Source organism: Strigops habroptila, chromosome 6 (assembly GCF_004027225.2).
Source record: "Strigops habroptila isolate Jane chromosome 6, bStrHab1.2.pri, whole genome shotgun sequence".
NCBI classification, from domain to species: Eukaryota; Metazoa; Chordata; class Aves; order Psittaciformes; family Psittacidae; genus Strigops; species Strigops habroptila.
Window position 1 is genome coordinate 62,688,727 of NC_044282.2, and position 13,014 is coordinate 62,701,740.

Consider the following 13,014-nt stretch of genomic DNA (forward strand, 5'->3'; position numbering starts at 1 on the left):
CTGAAATGTTTTAACTCCAAGCCCATGTAGGACACAACTGTGAGTTTAAGGGCCAAACAACTAGAAATTTAAGTTCCTTAGCTCTTTGACGTATACTATTCCCTCTAGATAGTACTCCTACAACAATCAAACATCAAACAAGCTTTAGAAGCTTTAGGTGTACAACACTCCTCCTTCAGGCACTTGTTTGTCTCAGCATGCCAGAGTCAAAAGCTGCAACAATTCAGGTAAATATCAACAGATACAGAAGCTGAAATTTTAGGATATTTTTTTAAAATGAATCCTGGAGAGCACCTACCTTTCGGAGAATGTCTTCTGCTAATGTGAGGAATGCCTTCTCAATGTTTATATTTGCTTTTGCACTAGTTTCGAAAAACCTAATACCATGCTCCCTAGCAATCTAAACCAAAAAAGAAAGAAGAGGTTAGCGTTACTGTATGCAACTGCTGCTGCGATAACTTGGGGATCAGCAGCATTTATAAGCATGTAATACTCTTTCGGCTGTAGCAGGCACCAGAAGTACTAGCTAAGCAAAGTGTCACAAAAGAAGATTTGGAACTTAATGATTCAGGAACAGCAATTAAAGTGTATTAAGTCACAAGTCAATGTCTGAACATAAGATGACAGATACCGTACGAGCCTGGCATGTGGTAAGTAACTTAACAAAGAATGCCTGGAAACTTTTAGGTATCAAAGAAGCAGAAACTGCAGCTGAACTCATTTGCAATGCAGCTTCTGAGAAAACATTCCCTAGACTTGCAAACCATTCGTAAATGCAGTCTCCTCACTCATTCCCTGGCACATCCCCTTGAGACTGAGAGTCTTGGCACTGATTTCTTTACTTCTCTAAGCAAGCTTTTGCCCGACACTTACCTGTTCGCCTTTTGCTTTAGGGACAACTCTTTTATCTTCCATGTCACACTTGTTTCCTAACAGCATCCTCTCCACATCTTCATTGGCATGCTAGAACGAGACAAGAGATGGGGTTACACATCTCTCCTGACAAGCAGTAAATATCTACTTCACTTTGTACTTCCAGGCTGTTTGAAGTCCAGGCTAACATTTACAGGTGTTGGTGCCCTGCACTTTCCTGAGATGTAACAAATACTGCTGGACATCATTCCTCGGACTAAATTGTTCATAAAACCTGGAAGTGGAAGTGGTTTAACACAGCTCCATCATCATCCCAATGCCAGTTATTTTCCCCCTTCCTTTTTATTTCAGTAATCTAAACATGAAGTCTTCTTTTCTGAAACCCAGATCCTTCTAGTTAATGACACCAGCCTACCAAATCTTCATTAGTTTGCATTCAGTAACATGGGAAAAGAATCAGCTTCCTGCCTGGCACTTAAGAGGCGTCAGGTGTTACGTGTGCTGGACAAGCACATTGCAGAAATGATGGTACAAAACATTACAGGACAAGAACTACCCCACATCTACAGCTGCCAAGCTTTGTGCACTGGAGTGGCAGAGTAACAAGCTGTGATTAAAAATCAGCCCTCCTAATTACTTCCTATAGCTGGTTAATTACTTTCTCCTCCCCATTTTGCTGATCCACAATAGGGGAGATTAGGCAGGGAAGGAGTGACCAGGGAGGGAAACAGCACCCAAACAGAGAAACGTGGGAACCATGAAAGAAGGAAAACAGGTTGGAAAAGCCAGAAAGCAGAGCAGGGGGCTGCAATGTATAACAGGGAGGTGAGAAGTTCATGTTTCCTGCACAGTGTCAGGAGAGGAGGATGCAGTGTCAGCCTGGGCAGGAATGAGGAGCCCCAGATCCAGCCCATCTCCTTCTGGAGGTGCCAGTTGACTGCAGGTTAGCAAAACATGACACCCATCTATAAGAAGAGCCAGAAGGAGGATCTGGGAACTACAGGCCCGTCAGCCTGACCTTGGTGCTGGGAAAGGTTGTGGAGCAGATCATCCTGTGCCATCATGTGGCACGTATAGGACAACCAGGCAATCCGGCCCAGTCAGCATGGGTTTATGAAAAGCAGGTCCTGCTTGACCAACCTGATCCCCTTCTATGACAAGATGACTGGTCAGTGGATGAGGGAAAGGCTGTGGATGTTGTCTACCTGGACTTTAGTAAAGCCTTTGACACTCTTTCCCACAGCATGCTCCTGGAGAAACTGGCTGCTCATGGCCTGGATGGGTGTACTCTTCTCTGGGTAAAAAACTGGCTGGATGGCTGAGCCCAAAGAGTGGTGGTGAATGGAGTTAAATCCAGTTGGCAGGCAGTCACAAGGAATGTTCCCCATAGCTCGGTACTGGAGCCAGTTCTGTTTAATGCCTTTATCAATGATCTGGACGAGGGGATTGGATCAAGCGCATCCTCAGTCAGTTTCCCCAACACCACCACGTTGGGCAGGAGTACTGACCTGCTGGAGGGTAGGAGGCTCTGCAGAGGGATCTGGACAGGCTGGATTAATGGGCTGAGCACAATGGTGTGAGGTTCAACAAGGCTCAGTGCCGGGTCCTGCACTTGGGTCACAACAACCCCATGCAATGCTACAGGCTTAGGGAAGAGGGTCTGGAAAGCTGTCTGGTGAAAATGGACCTGAACATGAGCCAGCTTGTGCCCAGATGGCCAAGAAGGCAAACAGCACCTGGCATGTGTCAGCAATAGTGTGGCCAGCAGGATCAGGGCAGCAACTGTACCCCTCTACTTGGCCCTGGAGAGGCTGCATCTTGAATCCTGTGTTCAGTTCTGGGCCCCTCACTACAAGAAAGACATTGAGTTGCTGGACTATGCCGAGGGAAGGGCAATGAAGCTGGTGAAAGGTCTGGAGCACAAGTCTGATGAAGAACAGCTGAGGGAACTGGAGTTGTTTAGTCTCGAGAAAAAGAGGTGGAGGGAGGCCTTATCACTCTCTACAACTACCTGACAGGAGGCTGTAGCAAGGTGGGGGTCGGTCTCTTCTCCCAAGTAACAGGACAAGAAGAAATGGCCTCAAGTTGCACTATGAGAGGGTTTACATTGGAAATGAGGAAAAATTTCTTCCCCAAAAAGGTTGTCAAGCACTGGACGAGGCTGCCCAGGACTGTGGTAGAGTCAAGATCCCTGGAGGGATTTAAAAGGGCTGTAGCTGTGGTGCTTCAGGACATGGGTTAGTGGTGGGCTTGGCAGTGCTGGGTTAACAGTTGGACTTGATGATCTTAAGGGTCTTTGCCAACCTAAACAATTCTATTATTACGACTTCTGCAAACTCACTCCACTAGTCAGTTGCTTCCATAATAAAAAAAGCTTCCCAAGGTGTCATAAATCCCTTACAAAACTGCAATAACCAAGCAGCTTTCACAGTGCACCTGGAATCAGCTGCAGAGGTTTGTGAGGCACAGATTTAAGAACATAAGGTCAGCAAAACCATTTCTTCTCAGACACAGTGGCATGAATGACATCCATTGTTCAACTTCCTGGATACTACTGAATTTCTTTAAACAAAACAACTGCAGAAGCTAAAGGCCTTGGTTTCAAGTTTACATTCAACTCGTCATTGAATCTCCTCCTGTGCTGCCTTCCCTCCCCCCGTTCTGTACCCGCCAAGACGTGTAGCTTTCCATAAACAGTAGTTTCCCATTTCTCATGTTAGGAAATTCAAGTCTCAGTATCACAATTTTGCTCTTTCACCAGCTTTAATGCTTTGACAAGCAACACCCGACAGCACCCGTCTGCTGACACTCAGCTCTGCAGGGCCATCTTCACACTTCCTAGGAAAATAATGAAGCTGGAAAATCCAAACATTTATTCCATGTGGGAGCAGCGTAACAAAAGCAAGCACTAACAGTTGTGCTGCTCTCTAACATCTCAGAACACCCAGAGAATGAACTCTTGGGGATCCAAGCATTGAATGTTTCCATATCAGTTTCTTCTGCTTCACGTGACTTTCGCTGACATTTTACCAGCCTGTTTGTTGGTACTTCTAACATGAACTAAAATCTGCTATGCAGGTTGGAGTAGTTTACAAGAGATGTTTGTCATACTACCTGCAAGAACCATGATAAACTTGCAAATATTTCATGACTTCAGTTTTGGGGGAGTGGAGGTGATTGTATTGATTTATCTTCGAGGATTTACATAGTCATCCTTATAAAACAGGTGAGTACTAGAGACAACACATTCTATAGCTACTCCTCAGCTTATGGCTTAGTGTTGCTCCTCTGCACACCACCTTGTGGTGGCAGCTCCTCCTGAAAACTGCAACTCCCAGTTACAGAAGACATATTCTTTACCTCTTGAGTATTCTCTAGCACAGAAACAAAGTTGTCTCATATACAAATTGAGCAACCTGGTCTGCTGGAAGGTGTCCCTACCCATGGCAGGGGGTTGGAACTAGATGAGCTTTAAGGTCTCTTCTGACCCAAACCATTCTATGATTATCATATGACAGCTGAAGACCAGCACCCAAACCTCTGTGTTAATGTACACCTTCTGCCAGGGCAGAAGAAGCTGCAATTCGGAAGCTGAGTTCTGTGGGACTCATCACACACTCTAGGGGTTACAACAACGCCAGGATCTTACAAACATTACTCACCTCATCTATGTTTCTGAGCCACTTGCTGATGTTTTCAAAGCTCTTGGCATTGGTGATGTCATATACTAGCATGATTCCCATGGCACCTCTGTAATAGGAGGTGGTGATGGTGTGAAATCGTTCCTGCCCCGCTGTGTCCCTGTGGAAAACAGACAAGAGAATGTTGGAAACAAGCTATAGAGAAACCAGCATGGTGTATGTTAGATAACTGTGTGTGGCCCAGATTCTGCTCTATTGCATCATACCAAGGGATGTACGATGTCTTCCAAGAGTGATAGGACACACTCCAATGTGCACCAGCAGCTTTAAGGAAGGCCCACTCCTTCCCAGATGTAGCTCAACACTCAGAGAAAAAGGGCAAGCTGCAGTAAGCCTGGCTCATGAGGGTACAGAAGCTTGGGGTTTGAAGTTTCTCTTTTGGGTTTTACTTCAAAGGGGATTGTGGAGGGTTTTTTCACATCGCACTGCAGCCTCATCTATGACAGAGACAAGAGACTCTGGACTGGGTTTTTACAGTATCAAGTCATGGTAGAAATTTGTTTATTTTAAACTTTGCATTTTTACTGACAACTTGAAACTTGCACCCAAAAGGAGAAAGTTTCATTGCCAAGTCTCGTATCTCAGGGAAGTGTCTCCAAGACCTCTGAGTCTGAGTGGAAGCGCGAAGCAGACGGGACAAAAACAGGAGCAAGAAATGCTCTACCTATACTTTGACAGGCCCATGAGCTCCAGTAGTGGGAGCACCTGAAGATCCCCAGAAACACCGCTGTCCCAGACACTCTCTCCTGTTACTGACCATTCTTCCCAAAGGAACATAAAAACTAGAAGCCACTTTCAACTCCGTTTACAGGGTTTAAATTAAACACCCAGACAACTGACCAGCCTGACAAGCCAGTGCACAAACCCAGCTGATGCTGGACTCAAGTTGCTGTGCGAAGTTCCTGAGATTTTGTAGGTTGTTCAGCAGTGCCACTGCTAAAGGCAGCAGAGCCTGGAACTGCAATGACCTGATCCAACCGCCCAGTCACCACCACCAGCATGCCCAAGATGATACCTTTCCATTTCAGCAGCTGCTGACCAGCCCTGAAGATAATCGCTCGACATTTTCTGGAACTGAGATCTAACATTGTTTTCAGATCAGTTTTATAGAGCTTTAATTTGATCTGACAAATACACATTCCTGAAAGTTTAGATCAAAGCATATGAAAAATAAATCTCAGATATGTACCGTAACATTAAATTATGGATTTCTGTAAGCTATATGCTGAAAATTGATCCTGCAAGATTAATAACAGCACATATTTTCCCATCTCATTCTGAAGTATTTGATGGAATACATGAGATTTGGTTAAACAAACCTGCATGCCATTAACTTGAGAATTAGGACTTAACGGCATATTCTACAATGTCTATCAGAGGGTATAAACCTGATAGATTACATGTTTACATGACAGCTTTCAGTGACACTTCACATAAGAAGGGTGTAGACCTGTTGGAGTAAGGTAAGAGCAAGCCACAAAGATGCTCCAAGGGCTGGAGCACCTCTGCTATGGAGACAGGCTGAGAGAGCTGGGCTTGTTCAGCCTTCAGAAGAGAAGGCTCCAGGGAGACCTTAGAGCGGCTTCCAGTGCCTAAAGGGGTCAACAAGAAATCTGGAGAGGAGCTTTTGACAAGGGCCTGTAGGGACAGGACAAGGGGGAATGGCTTTAAACTGACAGAGGGGAGATTGAGATGAGATCTTAGGCAGAAGTTGTTCCCTGTGAGGGTGGTGAGGCCCTGGCACAGGGTGCCCAGAGAAGCTGTGGCTGCCCCATCCCTGGCAGTGTTCAAGGCCAGGTTGGACGGGGCTTGGAGCAACCTGCTCTAGTGGAAGGTGTCCCTGCCTGTGGCAGGGGTTTGGAACTGGATGAGCTTTAAGGTCCCTTCCAACCCAAACCAGTCTGTGATTCTATGATAGAAGCAAGTCAGATGCCTATAGAAGGCTTAGGTGAAGATACAATTAAGTGGATAGAAACCTCATGGGGAGAGAAAATAAACCATGTATGAGTAAGTTCTGTGAGATGTTTTGTAGCAGTCTGCCCTGAGTTTCATGATAGGCACGTTTTCTTCAATGGCTGGGATAAAGGAATAGCAAGTATGGTTATGGTACTTAAGCTAGGCAGGAAAACATGAAGTTGCAAAGCATAAATTGTATAGAGGACTGGATTATCATTCAGATTGCTTTTGACTGATTGGAGAACGTCACTGAAGAAAGTCCTGGGAAATTCAGCAGAGACAAATGCAAAGTTATCAAATTCAGTGCGTGTCACCAGTTACTCAGATGTTGGAAAAATCAGCTTCATCATGAGGAAGGTGAGTAGGATGCGCAAACAGTGTCCAAGTCTTGTAGAAAATATTCCTGTATGAGGCTGGTAAGACTTCAGCTGTGCAGTTTGACTCAGACATGGGCAAACTGGAGGGAGTCCAGAGAGAGTAATAGGTGAGGCTGCATATCTTAGAACTCTGGCCAGTGAGTAAGGTCTAAAGAACTTGAGGTGGCTTGAGAAAATTCAGGGAAGGTGCAAGAGCTGTGTTTATGTTAAAAATAATAGTAGAAAGAAGAAAAATTAACTCCTCTAGTTAGCTGTGAAAAGTAAGACAAGGATTCATGGCCTTAATTCGCACTAAGGGAAAGCCAAGTTTGCCATCTACAGAATCACAGAATGGTTTGGATGGGAAGGGACCATAAAGCTCATCTAGTCCAACCCCCTGCCATGGGCACAGACACCTTCCACTAGAGCAGGTTGCTCCAAGCCCCGTCCAACCTGGCCTTGAACACTGCCAGGGATGGGGCAGCCACAGCTTCTCTGGGCAACCTGTGCAAGGGCCTCACCACCCTCACAGGGAACAACTTCTTCCTAAGATCTCATCTAAATTTACTTTCTCCTAGTTTAAAGCCATTACATCAAGCAGGACAGTGTCAGAAAAGCCTCACTAAAACCATCAAGACGTATGGCATCTTTGATTTCTCCCCTCCTGACACAGCCAGCAGCCGTCACACTAAGAATTCAGATTGATTTTACACAACTTGGCATTGGCAACACGTAGTTGTTACTCATTTCTTGTCATGTCTTATGCTTCTACTACTAACTTGCTTAGTTAACTCCTCTCATGTTTTTTCTGGCAACTGACACTAAGCTAATGGATGAAAAGAAGCTGGGGAGGGAAAATGCAAGAACCTGGAATCTTGCCCCTCCCCCCCTTTTTTAAGCACTATATTTGCCCTTTCCCCTTCTTTAATGTGTTCTCCATTCATTATTCAGAGATAACTCTTAATGGATGTGAGATTAGAGACGTGACTGAAGCAAATAGAGGAAATGAGTTATGGTTTTCAAACTGCCTATGACTGATGAATCCACCCTGAGCAAATGGCACAGACAATCAGAGACCGCATGTCATCTCCACTGCCCTGGCCCTCCATTCCTTTGTTCAAACCCCCAGGATGTAAGAATATGCTCCAAAGCTATGGGTGTGCAATAAATCCTTAACATAGGCAAAAAACATTTGTGGGTGCTAGTAGCTCTTCAAGCTAAAATTAATGCAGACAAGGAGTACTAATATCACCCAGGAAAACAAAGCCCTGCTGCACAGGAGGAAACTGAGAGGACGTGGGTTGTTTGGCTGCAAAATGAAGACAAGGAAGGTCATCCTATGGGACTAGGAAAAGGAGAAATCCAAGGAAAGCAAAAATCTATTTAAATCATTCTCATGCCAACATTAAAGTACCCATAAGGTGTGTCATATAAGAGGTTCGACTAGCTGAGAATGGGCTTTCTGGGACAGCTTTCCAGTTGACCTAGCAGAGACTAAAGAAACCTTAAAATGTACTATGATTTGCTTATGAAAGATTTACATGGATGCAACAAGAAGAGATTATATCTGATGATCTGTGAAGATCCTTCCAGTGCACACAGCTCAAAATAAAGCTCTTCGAGCTATTAAACCAAATAATTCCAAAATAATCCTAAGAATTTTATTACTGTTTCTTCTTACGATGTTTTTAAAACCATGCAGCAGAACACTGCATTGAAGAAACTGTACTGGTGACACCACGCACACTCTGGAAGCTTTACCAACTGGGTCGAAGACTTTCCTTCAAAAAGGAATATCTGAGAGATACAAATTCCAGCTTTTCTGAAAAAAATACACAGCCAGGGAAAAAAAATATCTATAATGAGTGAAACATCTACTTGTTTTACAGGGAGTCAGACTGACCTGCCAAAAGTCTTGTCCACCTTGAGCTTTGCACATGGTGAATAATCTCAAAAGCTCTCTGCAGCAAGAGTTAACTTTCAGACATTCCTAGCATAATGCATAGAATCAAAGGATAGTTTGGGTTGGAAGAGACCTTAAAGCTTATCCAGTTCCAACCCCCTGCCACGGGCAGAGACACCTTCCACTAGAGCAGGTTGCTCCAGGCCCCGTTCAACCTGGCCTTGAACACTGCCAGGGATGGGGCAGCCACAGCTTCTCTGGGCACCCTGTGCCAGGGCCTCACCACCCTCATACCCAGTAACTGCAAAAATTAATGAGACTGATGGCACACTAGTTAGTGGTGCTGCCTGCAGCTCTGCCTGTGCACCACCACACTTATGAAATGCAAAAACTTGCACAGAACAGGGCATTTCCATACATGTAACTATTTCTGGTAGCTATGCTGCTGCACGATTCTTTTATGTGGACAAATGTTCCAGGTCCAATGATTATTTTTGCAATAAGGTCATTGCTGAATAAAACAGAATTCTGAGGACACTTTTCCAGCCATGTAAGAGTGTTCCCAGCAAAGATGCTCTGATAGAAAAAAATGTTACCTTATAGTCTTCTACACACTTAAAAGCTGCATACTCAAAAAATAAGGCTGTTTCCTACAAGACTGTAGGAAAATAGGCTGCTGTGCAAATTGTATGTAAAGACAGGAGGGTCAGAGCAGCAGCTAAGGAGGAAGAAAAAAACTTAGATGTCTTTGAATCTGACTTGAGTGATTTTTAGTTCACTACAGAAGCGATTTTGTCATCGTCCTGCTCACATGGTAATACAGCACTACTAAGTGTGATCATTTCATACATCACCAAAAAGAAACACACCACTTGCCTTGCCCAGCTTTGGAAACTCTTCAGGATCTAGAGTTTTAGATCTCCACTTTCTGGCCTTAACAGTGCAGGTCACTGCCTTGTAACGAGCCTTTGCAGACACTCCTGGGGCAGCAGTTCTGCCAACAAGCCTGCCCCAGGCACAGGAACAACCAAGCACTTTGCTAACTTGTACCTACTGTCATCGCCTTGGTCTATCAACCGAAGTTCCTCGTTCTGGCTTGACAACACACACTGCACACTGACACACTGCCAGGAATCTGCATGAAAACTGGTAAATAGAAAATTCACAAGTGAGGAATCAACAACCATTAAGTCCCTGGGAACCCCTGTGAAACTAACTCTTCATACAGCTTTACCCATACACTATGGTTACTCCTTAATATCAGTTTGAGACTAGTTTAAGACTCTTTAAGACATGTATACACCATGTGGCTGTTTAAGGAAACTTAGGATTACTTACTACTCTGACTTGGAAAAGCAAACACAAACCTCTTGAAAAGGCTACTCACTCACTGCTCACACAACCCCACTTTGTTTATAATCCCTAGAAACCCATTCCTAAATACTACAGTTATTTCTTGAAAGGCTTTCTGCTCTGCCCTACCCCATCCCTCCAGCATTCCACAGTCAGCATCAGGGTGTTCAGGGTTTTCTTGTTTTGGATTCACTCTCCCAATACCAACATCCTGTAAATCCAGCTTCAGGATCACCTCCTACAGTTCCTAGTTGTCTCCCCAGACTGCAGAGTCTGTGAACAGAGAGACCAGAAAGCGGCTGCATTTTCTGCAACCAATTTTCGCAGAATATTCTTGAATAAATGGGAGAAGGGTTCCTGGGGTAAGTTCTTCTGCAATAGCTGAACAGGATACATCATGATGCTCTTATTTGTCAAGTTCTGTTCTGAAATTCTTGTTTTGTTTTTTTCCCCTTCCATGTTCCCCTTTCTCTGTTTCATTTGCATTACACTGAACTAGATCTTCTCCCAGAGCCTCCCACTCTTGCTGGTGGATTTCTAGCAACTTTGATTTTCACCGTCCTTGAGCTTAAAGTCCTTCCTTCTCCTCTGCCTCTGCTACCGCTGTGTTTTGTGTAACATGACAGTAATATTTCCTTTCAGCCTTCGCTTCACCAGGATGAAAAACCTAGATCTGACTCTTGTGCGTTCTCACAAGCACTGAAAAGCCACACGTGGTCAGGACGGAGGTTTTCCAGCTTCTACTTCTGTGTAGTTCAAAGATTTCTGGCGCCAGAGATCACATCTGTGTATTAACAGTCCAAAACAGACTGTTCCTTTGTGAAATCCCTTGTGAACCCACGTACATACCGCATCAGGTGATGAGGACTTGCACAGCTTAACTTCGTTTCTTTGTGTTTCGCATGGGCCACCTTCTAGCCTTGAGCTAATGTTCTGGGATTGGAGAAGGCAGTGAGTTATTTCAATCCCTACCTACCCTTTCCAGTATACTCATGAATTACAAACTGCACTTTGGTCACTTTGCTGCCATCCCAAAGAACCCTAATCTTCCATTTTTATTTCATAAAATAGCTATCACATCCTTCCTACGATCTTGCTTGCCCCTTTCTTTGTAGGGCATGCTAATCAAACCTGTGTGTGATGTTAGACTGCGACATCTCCCTGCTCACTGGAAATGATTGCACCCCCAGTATCAGAAAAATCACATTTAAGTTTTCAATTTATACATTATGCTAGCAGGTTTAGTGAATTACAAGATGCCTAAGACTTGCTTCCATTTCAAAGCAATGCTATCAGAGTTCCTGGCCTGTATGTTATTACACTCTTCACAGCTGAATTTTCAGCTCTACTACTCTCTTCTTCTAAAGCGTTTCATCACTTTTACGATGGTAACACTGTCTTTCCCTGGAGCAGTAATCTCTCATTTTGGTTCTTTTATTTCCCTCCCTTCTCTGTACTAGAAGCATTACTGTATTAATATTTTGTGTCATCAGCATCACCCCTCCCAGGTCCCACCTTTCCAAGCAGCACAACAACCTCACCAAGAAGATACATGATTCTTCTGTGTGCTTCCTCCCAGAATTTTACACACCAGGAGTCCTTCTGATGGATCTGCCCTGAAGAAGCTCATTCCTTCAGAAGCCCAGGTCTGGGATTTGTGTCATGACCTCCTTGCTGCTTGCAGTCCGTGCACCACACCAGGCTTGCCCAGCCTACCTCGGGCTCTTCCAGAGCTCCCAGAACACAGATGTATCCCCAAGTCTCACCATCCTCCTCTTCCTTGTGTCCCAGTCTCCCCTTTCCCCACTTCAACATTGTTCTTTTAACAGGCATATCTGCATTTGGAGCAATACGAAAACACTTTAATCCTAGCTTGATCCTTGCTGAAGAGCAACCCCACTTCTTAATAGCTATGAAGTATCATCTTGCTTATCACCTTTGGCAAGGTTTAATTCGACCTTTGATTCCTGCTTTACTCCTATATATATATTTCAGAGGTCAAGGCATGACTGCTCATGATTGCCACATCTGATCATTTTGTGCACCCAGGAGGAGAGGCGGGAACAGAGCAGAGCTGTATTAGCAAGTGTCAGGTTTAGCTGTTCTTTGTAAAACTAATCGCCCATTGAGACTGAACCCGTACTCCAAGAAGGACAAAAGCCAGTACCAGCCACAGTAAAACCCAGTGACAGAGCTCTGCAGGCAGTCGGAGAGCAGCTCCTATACCAGGACAACAGCATGATTTAATATGTGGATGACGGAGGATTATACAGATCAGTGGGAGGCAGGTCAATATAGCAATTTTAAACTGAGGAAGTCTCTTTCTAGTGCTTCCTGTATGTGAAAAGAAATAGTTTTCACCTATATAAATAACAAATGCTACATAATCAAATACTTTAGCTCTCCCACTGATGTAGAAACACTACTCAGTAAAGTGACAGGTCTACTCAGCCATCCCCTTTCCCAGAGGTAGTTCATCAAACACAGCTCCTTCATAAATGCTCTGTGACTCTGAAGAAACTCCATCCTATTTGGGAAATGGCTGACACATACTAAAGTTCTTTAAGGTACAAAATAAGAGGCTTGAATCTGACTAAACACCAGTAATAATGATGATGAGGAAGATGAGTACAGCAGCAATGCTGCCTTTGCTTCTAACAATAGAAAGGACTTTTAAGAAGCAAGAAAACAGCATTATGAAAGGCTGGATAAAGATGCGGTGGCACTTTGGAGAGCCATAGCTGGACTTATGCTCATGGGCTGAGCCAATGTCATTGCACCCAGTAGCCTGTTGCTGTGAGCCATCAGAAGCAGCTCTGATAAGTGTGCAAGAAACAGGGCAGACTGATGGGCATTCTTACAAATAGGATGA

General features: G+C 44.3%; 1 protein-coding gene across 1 annotated transcript in view; it reads right to left on the reverse strand.

Annotated features, from left to right (window-relative positions):
• The window catches only part of RAB10 (RAB10, member RAS oncogene family), a 50,695-nt gene that overhangs the window by 4,698 nt on the left and 32,983 nt on the right, over positions 1 to 13,014 (reverse strand). The window contains exons 3-5 of the mRNA XM_030489112.1: positions 4,536 to 4,674; positions 874 to 963; positions 299 to 400 (exon numbers count right to left, since the gene is read on the reverse strand). Coding sequence (XP_030344972.1) covers positions 299 to 400; positions 874 to 963; positions 4,536 to 4,674 — 331 coding nt within the window. The remainder of the gene's footprint in view (positions 1 to 298; positions 401 to 873; positions 964 to 4,535; positions 4,675 to 13,014) is intronic.